The 24,217-nt window shown below is 43.5% G+C and overlaps 1 protein-coding gene across 1 annotated transcript in view; it reads right to left on the reverse strand.

The window, feature by feature from the left end:
- GLIS3 (GLIS family zinc finger 3) overlaps nucleotides 1-24,217 on the reverse strand; it is a 443,619-nt gene that overhangs the window by 88,912 nt on the left and 330,490 nt on the right. The window contains exons 5-6 of the mRNA XM_039230793.1: nucleotides 8,259-8,420; nucleotides 4,140-4,250 (exon numbers count right to left, since the gene is read on the reverse strand). Of these exons, the coding sequence (XP_039086724.1) occupies nucleotides 4,140-4,250; nucleotides 8,259-8,420 (273 nt within the window). The remainder of the gene's footprint in view (nucleotides 1-4,139; nucleotides 4,251-8,258; nucleotides 8,421-24,217) is intronic.

A 24,217-nucleotide genomic window follows, 5' to 3' on the forward strand; every position in this document is an offset into this window, starting at 1 on the left:
CCCCCCCCCCCCCCCAGCATGCCCGCGCCTGGCAGACGTACAGAAAACAGCTGGTAGAAAGTGGGCCTCACCAGCTACTGTAACACGGGCCTCCATGTCGGGAAACGGATTTTTTCACACCGCTTTTGAAGATTCCAACATTCGCACAAAGCAGGGTGAGCTCTGCGGCGCTTAACGGAATCCTTTTGGGTTTGAGTCTGTGTGTGTATGGCGGGGGGACGGGGGGGTGGCTCTGAAGAGACTCCAGAGAACCTGCCAGGTCTCCCAGCAGAGGGGGTGTCCCTAAGCCGCTCTGCCTTAGGCGGAGAGCTAGTCTCCAGAGCTGACCTCTTAAGTAGGGAACACAGGTGCATGTTGGGTTGGCCCACATTTCGGACGCCGGGCTGGGTTGACGACAGCCTGTGCAAAGGTTGCAACGTTGAAAGTCATCGAGCGGGGGGGGCCGAAGGTGAACGTTAAGCAAAGTTTAACCACTCACAGCCAGGAGCTGCGAAACGGATGACACATTTCATGCCATCTGACTCTGGCCCCGCATTCTTTTTCATTTGCTTTAAAAAGTTTATGTCGAGGACAAGCCAGAGGTAAAGGGACCCCCCCGCCCCACCAGCACTTAGGGCACCGCCAGGGTGCAAATGAAACGTTCTGATAAAGCTCACAGCCTTGAGGGAAGTTTCAAGTGGCTTATTGCCTTGGTTTTCTCTTATCTGCCACTCAGCAGCAGGCAGAACTGAAGGACACGCTCTGCCTCTGGCTCTGCGGGCTATGTCTGTTCTCGCCGGAGACCGTCACTGGTGACCTGAGTGTCTGGCTACTCGCTTCTCTGCGGGGCTCTCTATGTAACGGACTCGAGGTCCGGAAGGCACCTCCGTGGAAGAAGTCTGTTCTCGGCTGATGGAGTGAGTGGGTGTGTGCACGCACGAGGCGAAGAGGGAAGTTACTCTCTGCATGCAATGAGCCCAATCATCCCGATTCCTTTGCAGAAGAGCCTCGTCCCGCCCTTCTCCTGTTTCCTCTTTGTGGCTTGAATGATATTTAGCTCAGATCTCAGGTTCTTGGTCTGCAGTAGGATCCAACAGGTGTGGGGAAGGGGCCCAGGCCCACGGCCAGGGCATCGCTCATGCGGTCTCTGCCACATGATCCACATCCGTCTTAGGGCTCGGGGAGCCTTCTCACAGGCCCGCATTTCAGAGCAGGGCCTCATAAAGCAGGCAACGCTAAGACCGAAATAATGTCATTTAGTGTCTAGGGGGAGGTTAAAAAGAGGATTAGAGGCAAGCAGGCAGGCAGGGTATATTAAACGAGTCCATGACTAACAGGGTGTGACAGAAAAGGGTTTTACTCTTTTCAACAAAACAATTCCCTAGGGCTGGGACCATTACTCTGCTGTGCCTTTATCACCTTGGAATTTTTATGGTTATTTTTGATGAATTCACATTTTTGTAAAGGCGTTTTTGAAATGATGCCAGTTTTCAATTTTTAATTAAAGTCGTAAATAATCTTAATTCTGCCTTAAAAGGTTTATTGTTTCTTACTTCTTCTTCTTCTTCTTTTTTTTTTACATTTTATTATTGCTGCCAGGAAATATTTCAAATACCAAGCACTGATGTGAGTTAGCAATTAGGATCTCTCCAAGGTCTAGTAACGACGGTGTACACCGTGTAAATATTACACACCAGAATACCAGCACGAGGTTTGAAAACAGGGATTGGCTGATTTCAGGTGAATTCACGCCGCTTCTCCCGGGAGTGGCATTTCCTCTTTTTATTGGATGGAGCAACTTTCATCATTTTAATTTTCACAGATTAACTTGTCACTGATTTACAACAGATTTTAAAAATCTTCAGATTAAAAAGACAGGTCACTAAGGTCTGGCAGTGAAATGCAGCCAAATCAGTTCACCCGTTTGTAGGAAACAGGGTGCACCCCGAAGCCAAATCACCACAGAGTGCCTCGTTTTACGTGAGACAAAATGAAGAGAATACCGCAATATCTGATGTCAGGTGATGATACTGCCTCACTGATGGAGGCTGGCTGCACAAATTGTCCGTGAATGTCTCCTTTGTAGTCTCAGGGTCTGGTTTTCTCTTTTTAAACTAGTGCTTCAATATTCTTTCACACAGTCCAAACGATGCTTCCTTTATACAGAGGTGGAGACAGACCACGTTTGAACAAGAGAAATCAATTAATTAATAAGCTCTGAAAATATCTCATTAGGTTTCCAGACCTACTGTCAACCTAGGTGACCTTTGTAAGTTGAATATCAAATGTGGTGCTCATCTGTTTGGATGTGGGACTTATACTCCCTCTTGTCTGTCGCAAGAGTTCCTCTCCGTGAAGGTGCCTCATACGGTAAAACACCACACCTTTCAGACAACTATTAGGAGGTGGATGGTCAGATTTAAGAGAAAAAAACTTGCTAGAAGGTTTTTGTTTTGTTTTTTAATTTTTAAAAATTTTTGATTCAGAGAGAGAGAGAGAGACAGAGCACAAGCAGGGGAGGGTCGGACAGAGGGAGACACAGAATCTGAAGCAGACTCCAGGCGCTGAGCTGTCAGCACAGAGCCTGACACGGGGCTCGAACTCATGAACTGGGAGATCATGACCTGAGCCAAAGTCGGATGCTTAACCAACTGAGCCACCCAAGTGCCCCTGTTTTGTTCTTGTTTTTTAAACAAGACAACTTAGCCCTTCATGTTCACAAGACACACACAGAGATACCGACAAAAGCCAGTAGACCATGGTCCGGCAACACAGTATGCCAACGTTGGTGTTGTCCAAATATTAAGTTATCCTTCTTACAACTTCGTATTATTAATTCACTTAGCAGCTCCTTACTCTTCTACAAAATAGGAACATCTTCAGTGCACGTTGAATGATCATCTGTTATCCGTTTATTCCAATAGAAGACATTTATAGAAAAAAAAGATTTTAACAGCTGGCTTACAAGAGTGGTTTGTATACAATTAAGGGCATCTATCAAATCCTTCCAACCGGGCGTTTTTCTAACTCACGGGGAAGAGGTCAAATTCCTTCCATACACGAGCCCTCAACTGGCATTTTGCTAATACCTCTCAAGGAAGAAAACCCTCAAGTAAAAAAAAGACTACACAGCATTTCCCAACATAAAAGCGTTAAATCCCTATAAACCAGGAAAGAATGCCCAATTCTAGTTAAGGAGAAGCCATGGTGACCTGAACACCAGGGCTGCGGGGTTCAATCACATCACGGGGTTAAAGAACTTGGAGTAAGTTGAATCTTAAACTTCCCTTAAATTTGTTACGAAGGGCCCTTCAATGAATCAGGGACCATCTCAACACAAATTAGACACTCAAAAAGCTAAGGTCAGCTCAAGGTGGTTTTCTGCCATGGTCAGAAGGTACTTGATCCAAAAAGTTAGGAACTCAATTATTGGGAAGAGCCTTGAAAGCTGCTAAGCTCCTTGTCACCACGGGGCTAACCACTTGCTAGAGATCTCATGAGGTCAAGAGAAAGAGGGAGAGAGAGAGAGAGAGAGAGAGGGGCTGGTTGATCTTTAACATTTCTCCCAAATCCGAAACACTATGATTTCTCTGTGCTTTGAAAAAACCACGTTAATTCCTCACCAGTATCAAAGTCATTTTAGATTCAATTCCCCTCTCGGATTTCCATACGCAGCACCTGTTAAGAAACGTGTTTTTCCCTAAGCTTAACGGGAGGGATGCTCTGTACTTACTCATCTTCGAGATGCACCCACCTTCTCCATCAGAACTGACAGGGTTTTGGCCAACTGATATTTTATGAAAAAGCACTTATCTCCAGAAAGGGTTTTTGTTGTGCTGTTTTTCCCAATTCAATTTTCTTTAGCTATTTGGACTTAGTTTCCATAAAAGTCTTTTGTTATTCTCCGGGTAGGTGACTTTCACTAATTTCCTCTGCTTCTTATTATACAGGCCTTCCCCAGAAATTCCTATCTGGTTGTATGCGCTATACAAACCACAGCACTGCCACTGCTTCAGGGAAGACGTTCCCCCTCAGAGAGTCTCATGCATGCAAACACCTTGAGAAGTCGGAGGATTCCAATACCCTACACAAGGTGCCAGTACTGCAAGAGTAATTTAAATGTGCCTTTCCTGGCTGGATATACCCTCTTTTGAAGTTACCTTTTTTCTCGCTTGTTGATCTTTGGAAGAATGTGCCTTCACATGCTTTCTTAGGGAACTTGGGTCTGTGTAGCGTTTGGTGCATCCTGGAATTTGACAAGCATAAGGTTTCTAAATGAGAAAGAAAAGAAAAAAACAAAAACAAAAAACAACAGCTGTAGTTAAATCATAAAGGAAACCGGGGGAGATTTACTCCAGAGTACTGACTTCAGAGCATGAACTGTGACCAACTGCCTGATGTGAACTGCTGGGTAATACTTCTGCATTTTCATTAGAAAGCCCAGTAAGTTTGCATCAAGGCAAAGGGGAGAGTCAACTTTCCAAGCAACAAGGAGACCGCGTTAGGGGTGTGCTCTTCCCCCAAAAGCTCTTATGGCATTTCTGGATGTGGAAATCATTAGCCAGCGTCTCTGGTCATACTTACAGTTATGTTCCCCTGCAAACAATCTCAGGTACTGTCAGAAACTAGGAAACACACATTCTCTAAGAGTTCAGTTTTAAGAAGCTGCAGAAAAGTCCAGAAAAGACTGGGAATATTTCAGAGGAAACCTGATTCAGAAAGAGAGAAGCAGAGAATTAAAAGGGAGGGTTAGTGGAAAGTGAGTGAGAGAGCACAGGTTTCACACAACAGACACATGCAAACTCACCCAGAGAAACATTGATCTTATTAAGCCGGGGGGGGGGGGGGTGCTCAGCTGGGTTACACGCATAAGCCCCTGGCTGAGTATTATGAGAACACAAGTTTTGGCTACTTCCAATACCTCCAGGCTCCTGAGATGTGAGGTATAGAGCCTAAGGCTGAGTCTAGAATCTTTTTAATTTTTGCACCCCTGGTAATTGGAATATAATTATTAACAATGAATGAATGGATGGGAGCACACTATATATCAGTTCAATGTTTAGCATCTATTCCTGCTGTAATAACAGAATTATAGCAAGGATTCGAGAGCATTGGCTTTTAAGTTATGGAATAAAGTGGAACTCTCTGTTTACTCAAAGGACTAAATAAGAAATCACAAGATAAACCGAGTAAGTCACAGCTTATAGTCACTCATCGACTTTGTACCTCAGTAGGTGACATTAATTGGAGTTGTGCCCACGTTATTTGAAATGTAAGGAGGAGAAGGGAAACCCTGCCCCTAAAATAGGATTCTCGCTCTAGGAACCTCCTCTTCTATCAACCAAAAAGAAAAAAAATCATTAAAAAAAAAATTGTTTATACTTTGCTCCTGCTTCCACATATATGCTCAACACGCACATGACGACATATATGTGGATTATTACCCCACTGGGCATATTTATGCTTTGCTTCTTTGTTTTTGCCATTTTTAATTCCAAGCACAAGGTAAAGTCATGAAGATATAATTTAGTTTGACACTCCCAACTTGAATTCTAAGTTTGATTTCTGTTCCTTGACTGACTGACTGACTGAATCGCCCCACAGGTCCTATGGTGTCATGGCGTGCTGAGCACTGCATTATAGACAAGAACACTGACAATGAGCAATGGATGGACCAGTCTCTCCATATCCCAGTGCCTGCAAATGGTGAGCCAACAGGGGCTGAAGCCACCAGCCAATGTGTTTCCCTTGGGTAAACAGAGGGATTCTTTCACCTGGGAATCCCTTCTGGGTTCGCACAGCGTTCTGGCCATAGTCTTCCCAAACTTGCCCTGGCTTTAGGAGAGCACCCAGCAAATATCTTTATTAGCAGTCATGTTGTGACCACATAAAATCGCATTCTAAGCACTAGAGGAGACGTTGCATGTAAAAAAACGCTGGGAACATTTACACGTTATATAAACCAATCACGCTATTATTACCACGGTCACTAATATTTGGGCTGAAAAGAAAAGGAATGGGTAATGTCATTTCGTATTTGATTTTGAGATATTCTTGAAACATCCCTCCCAGCTGGCCTTCCCTCTCTCACCTGCTGTCAGTCACCTGGGATCAGTATGCCAAAATAGCAATGTCAGGCTAGTCCAAAGGGGACGGGTATACTGGTAATCTGATCTCAGGTTACCTAAGCTTTAAATGGCAGGCTATACTTTATTAAACTATATTTTCCATAGCGCTGTAAAATCATTTCCCCTGTTTAGACAGTACGATGCTAACAGAGCAATAAGTTAATAAAACTTTTCAGGGTTGGAATTTTGAACTTGGGAAAAATCATTTTCCTAGAAGAATCCCCTGAGTGGAAGAAAGAAACTTTATCCAACATTCTGACAGCATTAGCATACGGAGTGCTTAATGAAAGGAAATGGGGGCCTAAATTTAAATAATACATTCTTCAAGCAGCTCCAGTTTGCTTTTTAAAACAAATGTTTAATTTCTGCACAATTAAAAAAGAACTTACCAATTCATTTAACGCAATAAAAATTTAAACAGGAGCTAGGTTTCATCTTAAAGGAAGAACGATGGTTTTAGAAGATTTAAGAGAGAGGTATTTAAAAAAAATAAAAATAGCTGGGTTTAAAAAGCTACTTGCATTGAACTGAATCATGAAATTATTATCTGTGGTAGCTTTCCTCAAAAGTTTTAGAAAGTGATTTAAAAAAAAATTCCAAAATGATTTTAGAAAATGCTCATAGTCTGATTAGCTAAAATTAGCTCCGCGTAAAAAAGGGTATTGTAAGAGCCTAACACTTAGGCTTACAATAGTTCTTACAAAACTACAGATAACCAGCTAGAGGGGAGGCAATTTCTGGAGACAATCTTGTCTCGTGAATGCTCATTCTTCCATGATAAAGTTTAATGACAAATTGGAAAATTTATTAGATTCTACCAAGACCATTTTAGACATTCAAAATAGGGCATTTTAACATAATTTATTCTTTTTTCCCCTATTTCTACCTTTCAAAATCCTGCTACTCACCAAATTTATTCATTTCATATTCCACTCTGGTCGTCCTAAAATCACAGAATTCAATTCAGCTAGAGCAGAATGGGGCTATCCTGCACCCCTATTGCTCTGATTATATTTCAGCTATTTACCAGGCAAACCATCACATTTATGTGTATTAGGAGATAATTCTGTTTAGAAAGGTTATGTGACATATAGCTAAAACGACTTCTATCAATATGACTAATAGAAACTAATATAAAATTTAATAAATATGTCAACTATAACATCAGAAGAATCTTAAATATGTATGAGAAGGTGTGTAGAAATAACAGTATCTTTTCAAAATTCAAATTCTGGTGTAGTTTAATAATAGACATCGGAACATTAACACTGAAAAAGTACTGTCATGAATATATTATTTGCAAGAACGTGGGATAAGAGCTCTGTGATGTGTATGAGACATCCATCCTGATGGCTTTGTTAAGTGAAGTGAAACCGCACAGAGTCCACGTGGCCTCAGAACTTGAGAAACGCAAAGGAGGACAATCAACAGAACTGAGAAAATAAGAGAGTCTCAGAAAGTGAGCAAAACGCTAACAGCGCTGAGAGGGTTAAGGCGTAATAACAGCCATCAATCGTTCTCATGGGGGCTCTGTACATGGATCTGTGGCTGTTATCACACGGGAGGCATGAGGAAACTTAACCCCGGGGAAAGATTTGTGGATTCTTTGCAGATCACCCCGAAGGTGAAAATGCCAGGTGGTTTCTCTTAAAGGGAATGGTCAGACTCACCCAGTAACCATGCCAGCCTCAAAGTTCTTAGGTCAAAGAGAAAAGAACCAAGGTAAAAAAACCAAAACCAAACCAAACACCCCCCAAAACAGCTTCATATCTAGCAATAGTAGATATTATCTATTTTAGCATCTCGATATTTGAATACTTATTATAATGCCCAATCTTCACAGTCATTCTCTGTACTAAAATCTGCTATATGACGCCCCGGAATGCCTCTGCTTTGTACGCACAGGCAGTCAAGGAACGCCTCTGTCTCAGGGGGTTGTGATATTTAGGGGAACCTGTGACTATAGAAAAATGAGGAAAGAGCCAGACAGGGCCCGTTCTGGACCTTTACCAAGGTTCCACGGCTGCCCTTGGCACTGCCCCTATCATCTGCAGACCACAAAGTGAACACCTTCACCGTCCCACTATCAGACGGGCGCTTCCGCACACCAGGGCTCGGGGCAGGACGCCGGAACACCCCTGCGGTCCTTACAGTGTCCACGTGTGTCCTCTGGTGCTTGGCTCGGTCGCTGGAGTTACTGAACGCCTTCTGACAGCCGGGGTGCTGGCACAGATAGGGCTTCTCGCCTGTGTGGCTCCGCAAGTGAATCTTGAGATTCTCAAGCCTTGAAAAGGCCTTCTTGCAACCTTCAAACTGCAAAAAGAAAACAAGTTTTAGCTGTTGAGAAGGAGCTTGAATGTTTGGGTCTGGGGGACAGGAAAGAAAAAAAAAGGTCCTTAGTGTGTATTTAGCCTGAACCAAAACACAAAAATAATAAAATAAAATGAAATCCAAACAGTAACAAATATTACTTCTAAAAATATCCACATATTTATGTGAACTGCATTTTTCCACTAATATACATGCCACTTTCCATACCAGATCTGGGTCCCAACCTGATTTCTGTGATTACTTATGTCAGAGAAAATTTGCTGTGAACCATCTGGCTCAGTTAATAAAAATACAGTAAATGCGTGTCTTAAAGGCTTATGAAAAAATTAACACACTTTTCCATTTCCAAATTGCTCTAAATGGAAGGAACCAGGAAGGAAGAAACTTTTGACAACTAATAAACTAACAACAACAGAAAAAAAATCAAAGTGATGTATGAGAATAAAGGTGAGCTGGAGACCTGAGGGTCCAAGACGAAAATGGCGTGTTTTCTTGGAATCGTTAATGGTCATAAACTTCCTGAACCACCTCAAGGAGTTTTTCAACTCCCCAAAGAGTGACTGTTCATGTCCACTGTGATGCCAAGCCTAATGAGATGAAGTCTTTTTAGCATTCTTTTTAAAAGAGGAACTTGAACACAATTCATTTAAGCGCTGGGAACAGTTTCCAAATAAAGTGATAGTTCTACTTATTTTTATTTTTCTAAGAAATGTTGTTACCTAGTTCATGAAGAGAGGAACTGAAAATGAAAGGCTGGAGATTTCAAGAAATGCTTTACTGGTTTGTCAATAATATTTATTGATGGTACTATTTGCTTCATGTCTTCTGTGGGTAAAATAACAGCTCTTAGTTAAGAGGCTCAAAGGGAGTCCAGTCTGGAGGTGGCCGTCTAATAAAGAGGGCGTGTTAGAGAAAGCCTGTAAAGGAAGCATAAATGTGAGGTGGGCACATTCCCTTGGACTCTCTCTTCGCTGCCAAGCCCCAGAACACTGATGCCACTCTGACAATTTGAATCCCATTTGAGTTCCCACTGCAAAGGAAATGTAGAAATATGGAAAAGGTACCAGAACAAAGCCTAGTGTGTTTCAAGCGATCAAAAGACCTCATTTCTCAGAGAGAAACGTGGCGGGTTGGGGGAAAGGGCAGAAGAGGAGTAAAGAAGGTAAGTTCAGGATGGTTTCCATTCAAAACCAGCAGGTGTTACTTCACCTTACCATACAGCATTTTATAAAATTCCTCGGTTCTCTCACTCATTATGAGAGATGATGGAGCACGGGGAATTGGGAAGGGATGATCCAGAGCTGGCCAGGCTCTGGCTATTTGAGATTTCATCTTTAAGTGAAGGATGAACTGAGGAGAAAGGATAAGCAGACATGTCATAACTCCATCTATTGAAGTCGTCCAGATTTTGCGTGCTGGAGTATTTTAAGAAATTTATGAAAGTTGCACTTACGCTTGATTGAGAGTTATACATGTTTCACAGACATATGTTGGTTTATTTCAATTTTGATATTTTGCTTAAAATAATTTTGGTGTTTTCCTGATTTCGATTTCACATAAAAATAAATTTAGCCTGAACAGAAGAGGATTTGCTGATGAAGCCAGTGCTTTTTCAACAGAGTGGAAGGCATATGATGACACACTGCTCGGGACGGACCAAGGACTTAAGTGGCTTACTTCTGTGGGTTTTCAAGTGGGTCAAATCCAAGAATAAAGGGGCTCGATGCTGACACCCAATTCATGGCTAAGAGGCCTCTCCTGGCCAAACCTCTGTTTTGAAGGTTCTCTCTGCATGATGACTTGGAGCAAAGTGCCAGAGCTCAGCTGACCTGACCAGGAGTCACCCAGTGGACCATAGTGGGGTCTGAGATGAGCTTGTGGTCATGGACCCCTCAAGCCTGCAGTCTAGTTCCCGGCATGGCTCTTTTGTAGGAGAGATGCTGTTCTGGGGCCAGCACCGGGCTACAGACCTAAACCCAGGGAGGCCCCAGCCCCCACCCTCTCGTCCAGTCGTCCCAGATGCTGGTCAGAGGTAAGGCTGCATGGGGTTGGAGAAGCACTTCAGAACAGATGAATGAGGTTTCTCCAAACAGCAGACACACAAGACCCCTGACTTACCGCAGAGTGACCAGAGGGATCTCAAACACATCCTAGAGCTAATTTGGACCGTCTGCCTGATCGCACATCAACTGGATGTTAGACTGGGGTTTCCACGCTCTCTCCTGTTAAATGTTCAGTAAAACATCCAGTGAAAATCAATGAATTGCTATTATTACTATTAACAGCAGCAGCGATCTAAGACCAAGCGGCTCACGGCATTCCAAGACAGGAGTGAAAAGTGACTTGCATCTCGGAATCTCTTGCATCTCCGAACATTATGACCATGTTTAAAGAGCAAAGATGGAGGAAACTAGGAGCGCCTAGACAGAAAATGACAACCACAAGATCACCTACAAAATCATGAAAATCCAGCTGGTCTCAGATGCCTCCCCGGCAGCAGGAGAGGCTGGAAGGCAATAGTGTCTGCGGTACCCGCACTAGGGTTACATTGTATTTTCAGGGGAAAAGATTAACAGTGAAGGGGTTTGTCCCCACTGGGTTGTATGAATAAAAGGCAAGAAAAAGGCAATTTCTTGGACTCAGGGGCTCATAATACATACCACCCACTCACTCTTGGTGAAAAAATTCACTTGAAACCATGAACCCCAAACTCATAGAGTCAGGCACCGAGATTGACAAACGCCTCCTTGGTGGGGGGGAGGGCCTAGCACCTAAGGCATCACGGCCAGCTGGAGGGCACCACACCTGAGTGAACTTGCCACACCAATAGATCTGCAAAAGGGGAAGGAGGTGCCGTTCATTTGACTAATGGTGTCTGGATGATACTTGAAGGCAAACCATTTTGTAATGAATCATTATCATTCATTATGAGAATAACCCTGTAATTCAACACAAGAATTTCCTTTCCCGCAGGGCAATTTTACCCCTAGATTTATAAATTCAGTTAAATGCAAATGCATTAAAAATAAACTAACATTTAGATAGAACTATAAAAGACTGTTACAAAATACTCCAAAACGGGATGCTTTGGGTGTCTGGGCAAATGGATGCCTTTTTCCTTATTATTATGTTGCTTTTCCTTTTTTTATTTCATGTTTTCTAAAATCTTTAATGAGTGAGTTTCGCCTTGTGAATGAACATCTAAACCTAGAAAAGCAAGGACCACAGAAAGACTGTTTCCTTGGGTTTAGCCAAATGCTTTCCCATCAAGTTTCTTCTAAAGTACCAGGTGCATCCTGAGATCTAAGTATCACCTGCCTGCTTGTGACCAGCTTACACCGAAGTAACCAACAAACCACACTCGGGTCCTCTCCTTCCCCGACTGGCTGTAGGGCTACTAGAACCAGGCAACGGAGCCCGGGGTTCCCTGTGGTTCAAGGCAGCATGCAAAACGACAAGAGATGAGATAAACTCTCAGGATCCGAGGGGGCAGCAGGAGGAGGAAACAGAATGTGAAAGACAGACAAATACAGGATGGCCACGTGGGAGGGAGTGGGGGTGGGGCAGAGGGGTCTGAGATATGCTAGTTAATTACATGTAAATGACCTTCTTCCTTTGTCCCCAGCAAATACTGGGCAAGCCCTCTGAGCGAGGCACTATGTGTGTTAGGCACTGGGAGGGACAGTATGAATGAAACTCGAACTTGACTCATGGAAAGATGGAAGCAACAGCTTACACACTGATGAACCCTGAGCAGGGATTCTCACGAATTCCCAGGGGCGCCTCGGTGGCTCAGTTGGTTGAGTATCAGACTTCAGCTCAGGTCGTGATCTCACAGTTTGTGGGTTTGAGCCTCATGTGGGGCTCTGTGCTGACAGCTCAGAGCCTGGAGCCTGTTTCAGATTCCGTGTCTCCCTCTCTCTCTGTCCCTCCCCTGTTTATTCTCTGTCTCTGTCTCTCTCTCTCTCTCAAGTAAATAAACATTAAAAATTTTAAAAATAAATATAGATTCCCAGCCCCACCCAGATGTACAGAATAGAACCTCCGGGGTGGGGGCCCAGCCATTTGAGTGTTGATAAGCCTTCCAGGAGATTCTGACGCTCTATATCTGTGAATGCCATCCACATCATAACCACTGTCCACTTGCTTCGGAAAATCTCCCGACAGAAGTAAAGCGTCTTGCAGAATTCATGCACTTCTAATCCGGATGGGAGCTACGTGAACCAGCAGCGGCCCTGGCCTGGAGAGGAACATCTCTGTTGTTGGGGGAATGCCGGGTTCTTCCTGGTCACATGGCAAATGGCACAAAATTTCAGAATGCCAAGCTCGTACTAGAGATTCTTTAAAATTCCCAACTTTAAAAAAAAAAAAAAAAATTCCCAACTTTTGGGGCGTCTGGGTGGCTTAGTTGGTTAAGCGTCCGACTTTCGCTTAGGTCATGATCTTGTGGTTCATGGGTTCGAGCGCCGCCTCGGGCTCTGTGCTGACTGACAGCTCAGAGCCTGGAGCCTGTTTCAGTCTGTGACTGCCTCTCTCTCTGACCCTCCCCTGCTCATGCTGTCTCTCTCTCTCTCTCTCTCTCTCCTAGAAATAAATAAAAAACATTAAAAAAAAAATTTAAAATTCCCAACTTTTGAATCTTCTGTCAGGCAGATACTGCTTCTGAAAGAGGCTATTGCCTACGAGTTCGCTCAGTGGCCTCCTGACCAGCCAAACATTCCAGTTTCTAGCAGCCCTTACATTCCCCTGTTGAGAAAAAGCACGGAAAAGGAGCCAGCACTTTCCATCTGCACATTTCGGTTGCTCTACAGAGCGTAGAAGAACAATGCATGAAACTGTAAGTGACAGATCTTTAACTCTCATGGGTTTTGCAAATACTGCATTGTGTGAAGCCTCACTCAGAGAAAAACTTCCAACTCTGAGGCTGTTTTCAAGTAACAAACTTTAATTAAGAAGTATAAATTGCCTCAAACCCAGAGAACCTCAGCTTACACCACTTTGCTAATTTAGGAGATTATTTCATATTTAAAGGATCACAACTGGACTATAATCACCATCCATATATATTGGCTTGATTACAGATTGTTGACATCAAGTGGTATTAAGATGACCTTTGAAATATTACTTTCCCTTTCTATTAGAGGCTTTTGTGTAAGGTTCTGAAAATGAAAGGCTCATTAGACACCATTAAAATAGGATTTATTCCATATGTGTAACCAATAATCAAGTCGAATATTACTCCCTCCCCTAATCAGCTACTTCAAGTACTAAGAAGCCCAGTTTGCATTCAAAGCGCTAATAACAGCAAACCTTTCCTGATCAGATTTCGAGACCATCACTAATGTCAGTAAAATCCAAAAAGAGAGGGGTCTAGGATGCTGGAAAAGTTTTTTAAAATATACATTTGATTTCAATTAAGGTGCAGTGTTTATGACCCTTGGAGGTATATGCTTTTACAATTTCGTCAGTCAAGACCAATTAATGCCATTAATGATGGTTGATGTTATGATCTATGGGTAGCTCTGGGAATGGACCTAAGAATTATGGCTAGCTTACATCTGCTGCTTACGGCTCAAAGACAACGGAGACGAAAGGCTTTGGTGGAAAGGTTAGCAAATATGTCTGACGCTGTGGATACAGTCAAGGTGACTTCCAGAGTAAGATCAAGGGTTCAAGTCCACTCGAATCATGGACATACCTGTAAAGGGTATAAATGAGAGAGAGGGCCGAAGAAGGAGTGGAGCGCCAAGGGCCACCTCACACAGCTGCTAAGGTGAGAAATCTGCTTCCGGGATTCAACCAAGCTATCTGTTCAGATAGTGCCCCCCACCTCTCCTGGGTGATACTTTTAAATGGTGACTGTTCCAAGATTACCCTTTGAGAAAGCAAGTTCTAGGGATCATTAAACTACCCTCAGGCTGACAATACCCAGCTCAATGGGATTTTTTTTTAAAGAAGAGAGAAAATAAACAAAGGAACTAGGGCAAGAATACAAGAATAAAGAAAGGGATAGCTTTTAATGAACCAAACCATGGCAGCTTCATCCTTCAAAGTGTGGAAGAGTAAAATCTAATTTTAAAACTTAGGGTGGGAAGATCACAGAAAGCGCTGTCTGGGGGCGCCTGGGTGGCTCAGTCGGTTGAGTGTCCAACTTCGGCTCAGGTCATGATCACACGGTTCGTGGGTTCAAGCCCCGCATCGGGCTCTGTGCTGACAGCTCAGAGCCTGGAGCCTGTTTCAGATTCTGTGCCTCCCTCTCTCTCTGATCCTCCCCTGCTCATGCTGTCTCTCTCTCTCTCTCAAAAATAAATAAAATATTAAAAAAAGAAAAAAAAAAAGAAAGCGCTGTCTGGAAAAAAAAAACAGTCAGAAAAGAAAAAAGGGGAGAAAGATACAAAACGGAAAGCCCGCGGAGGCCCACGGGGCCGTGTGATTTCGTTCCTCCTGCAGCCACTATCCACGCGTGGACAGGCACCTTGCCTTGTGTGGCCCCGTGGTTTCCACGTCTGGTGCATTCTTACCAGCACTGGATGCTCTCGCAAATTCTGAATATTTACACCATATCGGTCTGTAGCAAGTGTGACGTAAAGGGAGAAGAGGGAAATAATTCAAATGTTTTGAGGCTTTTTCAAGGTATCTAGTTCACGCATGCACTACACCGATAGGGAGTTCCTTCCTCCCGGTGATTCCTGCAGACTGCTAATTCTGGGGTGAGGATGCTCAGGAGGTCTCCTCATGTGCTCGCTCTGTGATTTTCTCCATGTTTTCGGTCTAATCACCTTCTTACCTGTAATGGGACAACCTAACCAACAGAGAAGGGATTTCTGGGTTTCCTTTTGGTTGCTGAAACGTAATACCTGAGTTTATAGTTTTTCAACGGTTCTACCCAGTGGCCTCACTGGGAAACTAGTTCAAGTCTTGGTACGCTTACTACCCCTGCTTCATTCGAGAATTCGCTGAACGTCAGAGAAAGCGGTGCGCCCCGGACTGATTTTCCAAAGATTCCAAATACCTAAATAGACTTGGACTTGCATCTCCTACTACAGCCTCCGACGTTTCTCAGCCCATGGGACTGGCTCAGGCAGCAAGAGGGGAGAAGAGGCTTCACACCTGGAGCTCATGAGTCAGCCTTTCAGCGCACGCCACTCTGGTGTTCTGAAGTGGCCGACAGTACTCATTTATCCAGATCTTCTGGAACCATTACAAATTGTGTAGAATGAATATAAAACCCTTTCTGTAATGTTTTCCTAAGCCGTAATAAGGAGATCCCAATCACCGTGTTTTTCCCGGTTATTCTGGTGTACAAAATGAATCTATTAAATAGCTCATAAATGTAGCTTCCTGGCTTCTTGGTTTTGATTAAGAAATGTGCATAAACAAAGTTTTACCTAAATGGGCAGTGCACACGTATTTCCTACTGGCTTAAGCAAGTCGTTGCTTCTTAACATTGTGGGTTATGGGTAGTATTGGATTCTCAAAAGGGTCCACTCTGCAAGGGGTGGCAGAGTGAATGAGGGTACAACTTAGAAACCAAAAATGGAAAATGAGGTTTTCGAGAAGCCACATGACCATGTACAGAGAAGTATGTTATTTCTGTGCCAACATTTGAACCATATTAAATTTTTATGGAAATTATCAAGTGTCTGGCTTATAACAGTTGAAACTTGCTGAGGACAAATGGGACCTCATCCCACTGTATTTGCAATCAGAAAGTGTACATACCCCACAGTGCAACATGGGGATTGAAGTCAGATCATATGGCCCTCTCCAGTTAGTCAACAAATATGAGGTATCATATATTATTCATGTTGTGTCAGAGCAATGCCAGAAAACGATAATCTCAAGCAAATACTTATTCTGTGAGCAGGCAAATAACGAAAAGGGTTGTCTGGGGTTGTTTAAACATAACAATAAGTACACTGCCTGAGTCTGCTGTTATTATTAGCATTGATTTCATGCAATCTGCAAATACACATTCACTAGAGCATGTTATGTACCGAGGTTCACAGTCAGATCTCAGTAAATGCAGTATGATTACGCGTCAGCAGAGCAAATATATTTAAGGCCTGTAATTGGTCCTGCGTAAATATACCTAAAAGAAATCAAAGTAGCTAATTTCCTTCATATCTGTGTTTCTCATCTCCACGTGTCATATATCATTCTACACACATGGACTCACACAAGCACCGTACGTCTACAACGTGTATACCTAAAAGCAACGTTCAGATGTTTTGCGACACTATGTTCAAGAAGGCAGTTGTTCAAATCGCTCAGTGCCCGTCTGTATACCAAGTGGCCCAGCCCCTTCTCCTCAAAGGGGCTGGGAGATATGAGTTTCTTGTACATGTGGTACTATATTAGGCTCTGCAGATGATAGGAGATAAACATTGGCCTGTGCTACCTTCTCTGCAATCACAGGGCATTCCGGGAGACAGACAAATTGCAGAGTAAATCTGGAATCTGACCCTGCCCGCTCCAACACCCCCAAATTACTTCTATATACTATATAAGGAAATTGACAGGTGGGGGGATCAGCCTTTGGATTTTAGGCATTATTTTTCACCCCCCTTTTTTTTAAGGTCAGAAACATTCTCTAAAACTCTAGTTTTTCCTCAAAGGTCGCTCAAGTTTCAGGTCTTTCGGGACAGAGAGGGACAGATGAAGTAAAAGGCAACTAAGTTAAGCAAAAGGAAGGGGAAGGGGGAAAACAGGGGTGGGAAGATCGGCGGGGCACATGCACGGTCAGGCCCGCTCCCCCTCTCGGTCCCCCACCCCGGGCGGCGGGCCAGGCCAGCTGCGGTTCCTCAATTAAGCAGCGTGCTCCTTTCTGCATCTGCCTCTGCATGTGCAAGTCCTTGTGCCCGGTGACACACTACTGACCCCTAGCCTGGAGTCACCTCCTCTGTGACACCTTCCTTCATGCTTTCACCAGGGCACAAAAGGTCACCCCCCACACGCCCACCACGCCTCGCCCATGGCCCTGCTAACACGTGCTAACTGGAGTGTTTGTCTCCCCCACCAGGCTGCGAGCTTTATGAGGACAAGGGACTGAGTCTTATTAATCTTTTTATTACCAGCACTGGGTACAGTGCTTGGCATATACTCAAGTGACTGCAGATTATTTGCTAAATAAATGCTAAACGAAATGGAGAGAATGAACTCTTTGTAAAAAAAAAAAAAAAAAAAAGCATATTGATTTCCTAGACTTCCTTGTGTAGTAAAGCTCATTAAGGACTTTTAATTAGGGAAGGGCCAGTTAGCGTTAAGGATTACATCAAATAATCAACATTGCAAAAGCTATAAAAACGTATTTATGGGTTCTGCCGGATTTGAATGTTCTATAGAACTACTGGAAAATATAGATGTAATTATTTTAATATCTGATCATGTGGGGGAACAATACCAATACCAACATATGGTTGTATTGTGTGTGTGTGTGTGTGTGTGTGTGTGTGTATGCGACGCACTGACCTCTTTATCGATGTTCTGAGAAACAGGCAGCAATACCCGCGAAGCGAGTGAGCGGTTTTCCTACCACACCCTTTTCCACACTTGAGCTAAACATACACAGACCCACTGGGAACACGTTATTAGCAATAATTCAAGGCACATAAATGTGTGCCTTCTTCATACATAAAGGAAAAGAAGCTGTTTTAAATTGCCCTTTAAAAGCTGAGCTAACATGCTCTCAAATAGGCCAGGAAAGAGCCTCTCATCAGGGCTTCTCATGCAAGGAAAAAAGATCTTTGGGACCTTGCCCTGAGTTGCCCTGAGTGACGTATCTCCAAAGAGCAGGTCAAGTGATTCCGCATGATTCCCCGCGTCCGCCTGCCGCCACCCTGTAGCTCTCCGGATGGGAGGCAGATGCTACCACCTCATATGATCCCAGGTGACGAGGATGCGGAGCCCCCGAGCTCTCTGTATTCAGAGTACAGGGGCCACAGCAAGGCCTCGGCTCTGCCTTGCCCTGTGGCAGTGGGCTGGCTACCCTGTAATCGTCTTTGACTGCAAAGACGAGAAATGCCACTGCTTGCCTTCAGTTTTATTAAGAATTGGCATGCTTGGTTTAACAGAGCTAAGCAATATATTTATTTACTATGGTGTTTCCCAAAATGATTGCTGAATTCTGTCATCTTTTGACTGAGAAACTGTTTGCGGGTTGCAACAGAATGTATGCTAACATACATACAGCAACACAAACCTCCAAGACAAACTGTTTAAGTCAATTTGCTATCATATAAGCACATAGGTGCAAATATGTGCATATGCACTTGTGGGTACAGCCATGGGCACACACTTTAACACTTACACACAGAGCCCACACAGATTCTGTAATAAATGTGTGTGTTTAAGATCTGTGTGCAGGGGTGTAGAGGCAAGCATGAATTTGCCAAGAGAGAAAAGGAAATTCACACACGAAGAGAATAATTTACCATAAATTGGCCCACACTGAGTCTATTCCAAAAAACAGAGTGCAAGATGCCAAATTTTTAATGGCTCTTACTATTCTAGATCTGGCCCTGACAAGCTTTGGAAGAGATGCAAGTGGGCAGGAAAGATGGGATTAAAAAATTATATCTTAAGCCTTTTCACTTTCAAATGTAAAACTTCCACCACTGTGACAGGGGGGAAGAGAGTGATAGGGATATTTTCCTGACACTGTGCTTTTCTCAACAAAAAGCCGTCGAGTTTCATTATGCACTGCTTAAATATAAATTCTGTACTTGCTAAAAGTCATCTGTGTCTGGCTGCTTAGAAAAAAAAAAGCAGCAGATATGGAAATAATGGAACTCGAACCTTGCATTAGCCCCAGCAGCCATTACCAAGGTGTGAGCTCAGCGTGTCGCACGGCAGCTTCAGGGTCCTCGGGCTGACGACCTTCTGTGACAGCCCGCATTGCTTCATCAAAGCCACTCCCTTGCTTGCTTCCAAAACGCATCGCCTCCAGTCTTCCTTTCACAGCTGAGCTTTTCCACGTGGCCTTCCCAGCACACACCTGACTGGCAGACAGCAGGTGCCGAGGTCTGCCGTGCCTTCCGCTCGCTCTTCTCCTTCCTTGTTCTGACTGTAAATTACCTACCCCCCTCTGGGCCTTCTCCCCTCTTCGTTGAGAAAGGGGCCTTGGCCCTTCTTCATTATCCCTTCGTTCACCCACGGGCAAGCAGTCGTCACTAAATCCATTCGCCCTTTCCAATCATGAGCGTTTAGGCTTCGTGACCCACAAGATATGCAATCGCTGTATGCATACACTGAGTTTTAAGATCCCTGTAATTCTTAAGAAAATACTCCGCCTAAGAATCATAATCCTAATTCCCCTGACTATTCCACTGAATGCAACTTCTACCCTCTCTCTTTGGAACCTGACTCCATTGATCGGCCATCCCAAATTATACCAATGACAAGTCTACATAAAATTCTGTCCAAAACTGTCAAGCTTGGGGTGGACGTGGATCATCTCAGGTGTACTAATGTGATGAGAATATTGGTGTAATTATTCAGGACAGCCTTTTCATTAAATTTAAACTTCTATTATTTCTTATACGGCAAAGAATTAAAAAAAATGAGTGAAACATGATGTTTCTAAGACACGTGTCTTCCTTTATTTTCTCTCTCCGGCCATCTTACAGAGCCAGTAATCCTGACAGGGAAGAATTTAATTAGCACGCGGTAAGTTTTCCAAAAATAGTTAGCCATTATTATTATCATCTTTTATGTGATCACATTTCCTAGACTTTTCTCCCTATTTTACAAGTAAAGGGAATTGAGGCCTAGAAAGGTTGAGCGACTTGATAAAGTCGCACAGCTGGTAAGCGGCAGTGCCATAGCTAGAACACGGCCTTCTGGTTCAATTATTTAACCAAGTTTTTCCTCCATGTAACTCCAAGGGAATGTTACTTCTCAAAAGGTCAAAGAGATAAAGAAAGAAGCGTGTCTTGGAAGGAATCCAAACACATTTTTTTTTCTTTTGTTTCCTTACAAAGTGAAAAATATTAGCAGTTTAAATTCACTGTAGTGAATAGGGTCAGCCATCCCAAATTATACCAATAATTCTCGCCGAATTTAGAGCACAGAGTGCAGTCATTAGTGATGACTGAAAAGTACTGTAAGCCTTATATTCTTGGTTCTGATCTTCTTTTGTGACACCTGACATGAAACAGTCAACCTGAGTATTCTACGAGGACCTCAAGGTGGCAAACAACAAAATACCTTATGGCGTAAATGCTTGCTCATTTCATCAAATGAAGGGGTCCCTGTGTTTACTACCAATTTATCAATGGTGCAAATATTCGCTGTAGTGCTTCTGACTCCCTCTGGAGCAAAATTCCTCAAGAAAGAGAGAACAGTTCATTTTACTATTTTCCTTCGCACGTCACATCAGAACCCCTGTCCCATCAGAAGGCACATGGCTACTGTTCAACCTGGCCTAGACCTCTCCTCGGCGCTCCAGGCCCACTACCTAGTCAGTCATACTGATGGCTGACAGACACCCCAGAGTGAATTCCAACACTGAACAATGGCCTTTCCCCCAGAGTCTTCACTCCCGGCCCCCCATTCACCCAGCCGTGTAGGCCCAGAGTCTGGCCATGATCCTTGACCTCTCCCTCTTTCCCACACCCGTGTCTACTCTCCAAGTCCTCACAAGTCTCTCTCAAACATGCCTATTTCTCTCCATCAACATTTGACTTCTATGCTCTAAGCCACCCTCTCCCACTTGGTCTACTTGAATACGTTCCTACTAGGTCCACCCGTTCCCCTCTCCCCCAGCCCCAGCTAGTCTCCACAGTGCTACCAAAGCTCTCTTCTGAAAACAGGAAATCTGATCATGTAACTCTCCTGCGTTACGTTCTTCAAAGGTCTCCCATACGTTTCAGAAGAAGACCAAAGCCTAGTTGTGGCTGACAATGTCCTGCTGGATCTGGTTCTTGCCCGCCCTCTGATCTCGTCTTCTTCGCCGCATCCTCCTTCCCCGCCATCCCTCTGCTTCGTCCACACTGGTCTTTCAGTTCCTCAAAGGTGCCATGACCTTTCTTACCTCAGGGCATTTGCGCATGCTATTTCCTTTGCCTAGGAAATGTTTTCTTCCTATTTGCCTGGGTAAATCCTCCTCATCTCTTACAGCTTAGCTGAAATATCCCTTTTTCAGGAATACATTCTCTGTCCCCAAGCTTAGGTTTAGTTTCCCTCTTCTAGAACAGCCTCATGGAATGTGAGCTCCTTTGGGACAAGGGGCCAGCCTGGGCCTCTTCATGATGCCCTACCTCGCACAGTAAGCTCTCGATGCAGATTTGTTGAATAATGGACAAAAGAGTTCTTCTACACTAAAACGCAAGTTATTTACATTATAATGCCTTCTTTCCCTCCCTTCCTTCCTTTCTCTTTTTTAAAACTATGTTTCTAGGGTTTAAAATCTACTCAGAAAAACTGTACACTCATAAGCATGGTGCTTGTTCTAACAAACAACGGGGAATAATAAAAGATGAGTAGATCTCAACAGACCCTCAGGTCTGGAGGGAAAAAAAATATTTGTGAAGTCCTCTATAATTTCTGAGTGCTATATGAAATGCAAATGTTTTCTAGATTCCAAATGCACACACAGAAATATCTCAACTCATTTTGACAAAGTTATTCACCAGGGAGATGAATAAATAGCTTCACTAAATACATATGGTACAATTATTCCCAGCAATAAGTGACAATAGGTCTTGCTTTATAGTAATCTGAAAATTCAAAGCCCAATTATTTCAGCTGCTCAGTAAATAATACCGAAAAGACGTGGTGGTAAAGCAACTTAAGAACAGACTGTGTTAGTAAACGCTAATGATCTCTTTATGATCCACAAAGCCACTTCTTTTTCTTCTGAGGGAAGGAAAGCTTTTCGTAAATTAAGAAGAAAAAAAAAATAGACATCCATGAGCTACAGCCAAGAACAAAATGAAAGCAGGGAGTCCTTCTTTTGATCTTTCGAAAGTAGTATTTAGTTAAAGAATGTATGCTGTACTACAGAAAAACATGACCAGAAACATGAGCGTTTGGGACCTGAAAAATACAGTTCTTGGCAGCTGGCCTTTAAAAAAATACATTTATGAGATTTGAAAAAAAAAAAAAAAAGAAGAAGAAGAAAAGAAAAGAAATATATTTGTCTCCATAGCTCCAAAGTTCAGGGTAAACTGACACTGACTTTAATGAAAGGGGTCAGTTTCAGACTTCTTTTTAGAATGCAGAAGCCTTGGGAGTAACTGGTATAATTAGCAGGTTAGATATGCAAATCCAACTCAAACTTGAAATGTCTGAGATGGAAAAGCAAGGTCAACAGGAAAGAGAGAAGGAAGGAGGGAAGGTGAGGAGGAAGCATGAGGCCTGTCCCCTGGGACACCTGAGGTCAGCTGCAGCCACAAGTGAGACAGATGAGGACCCTGTGGAGGACTTGAAGACGAGAGGGGGAGGGGGTCCCCCCAGACGGAGAGAATTTGGAGAAGGACAATCAACAAGGCAGATCCCTAACCACTGCACTGTTTAGAGCTCTTGTTTGCATGTTCTCTGAACTTGTGGTATTTATTATTTTTCTAATTTGAGCAAACCATGTAAGCTTTTTGGCACCTCAAAAAACTGAAATCATATGGCCAATAAAAATGTTTATTCAAGGGGGAAAGAGTTAGCTTAACAGCAATGGTGTCCTACTTTCCTGGCCATCTGACTGCTGGGAGGTGGCGGTTGGCCTCGCTGCCCTTCCACCTATATGGGGTCCACCAGGTCGAGCCCCCCACCCTCCCAGGACCAGGAGCCTCAGAAGGGCAGCATCCCCTGCAGGGGGTCCCATGGCACTCTCTGATCTTCCGGATCCAATCATGAGCTCACCCAGCTTGAACTTTCTTTGCACACTGTATATTTCCTTCATAATTATTTACTCATATGCCATTCAATAAAAATGTCAGGGATCATCTGGTCAATGTCTGCGTCCCGTATTCTGCATCTATCTTGTCCACCCCTCTGCTTCTGGAACCTAGAGTAGTCCCTGGAGCTCGCTGGGTGCAAATGAAAATGACAAAATCTGGGACTGCTGTGTAATATGAGGTCAGACCACCCAAATGGCAAAGCTCCTCTCCATCATCCTTTAGGGAATGATCAAAAGTCAATGAGTAAGACTTGAAACAATCATATAACAAGTGTTTGCGAGGACAATGCTTCTCAGGCTTTAACGTGCACACAAATCTCCTGAGGAAATCACTCACAGATCTCTGACTGGGTAGGTCTGGGTTGGGGCCGGAGAGTCTACTCACCTAAAAAAAAAAAACCCCAAGAGATCCTTGATGCTGCTTGTCCTCAGGCCCTGCTTTATAAGGTCAGGTCCCAGGAGGCCAGAGGGACAACCCAAACCAGCCTTTCCTCCACGTGAATCTTATTTATCGTGCGTTAAAAAGCCCCACACTGTGATTACCGTTTAGGTAGTTCCTGGTTTAGCAATACACATGGATGTCTGCTTGGAAGGGAAGAAGGCCCACCATTTCTTGGTTTTCTCTGGGACCTGGGGTCTGTACTCCGCATATTCTCTGATGAACTATTTATCTTGCTAGAAAATATAGCCATGTCTTTACTATCGCAGTGGGAGCTTCACTCGTGTCAAGGGAACGTCATCAGAAAAAAAATGAACTTGAATTTTCTAGGGGGCATTCTTTTTACGATAAACAGTTTCGAGAATATTTGTCTTTTTTCTAGTTCTTTGGAGAAATTCGTGCATATGCAGCATTTAGGTGTTTCTAAAACACAGAGTGGTCCCTTTT

This window comes from Hyaena hyaena, unplaced genomic scaffold (assembly GCF_003009895.1).
Source record: "Hyaena hyaena isolate Hyena2069 unplaced genomic scaffold, ASM300989v1 scaffold_51, whole genome shotgun sequence".
Lineage (NCBI taxonomy): Eukaryota > Metazoa > Chordata > Mammalia > Carnivora > Hyaenidae > Hyaena > Hyaena hyaena.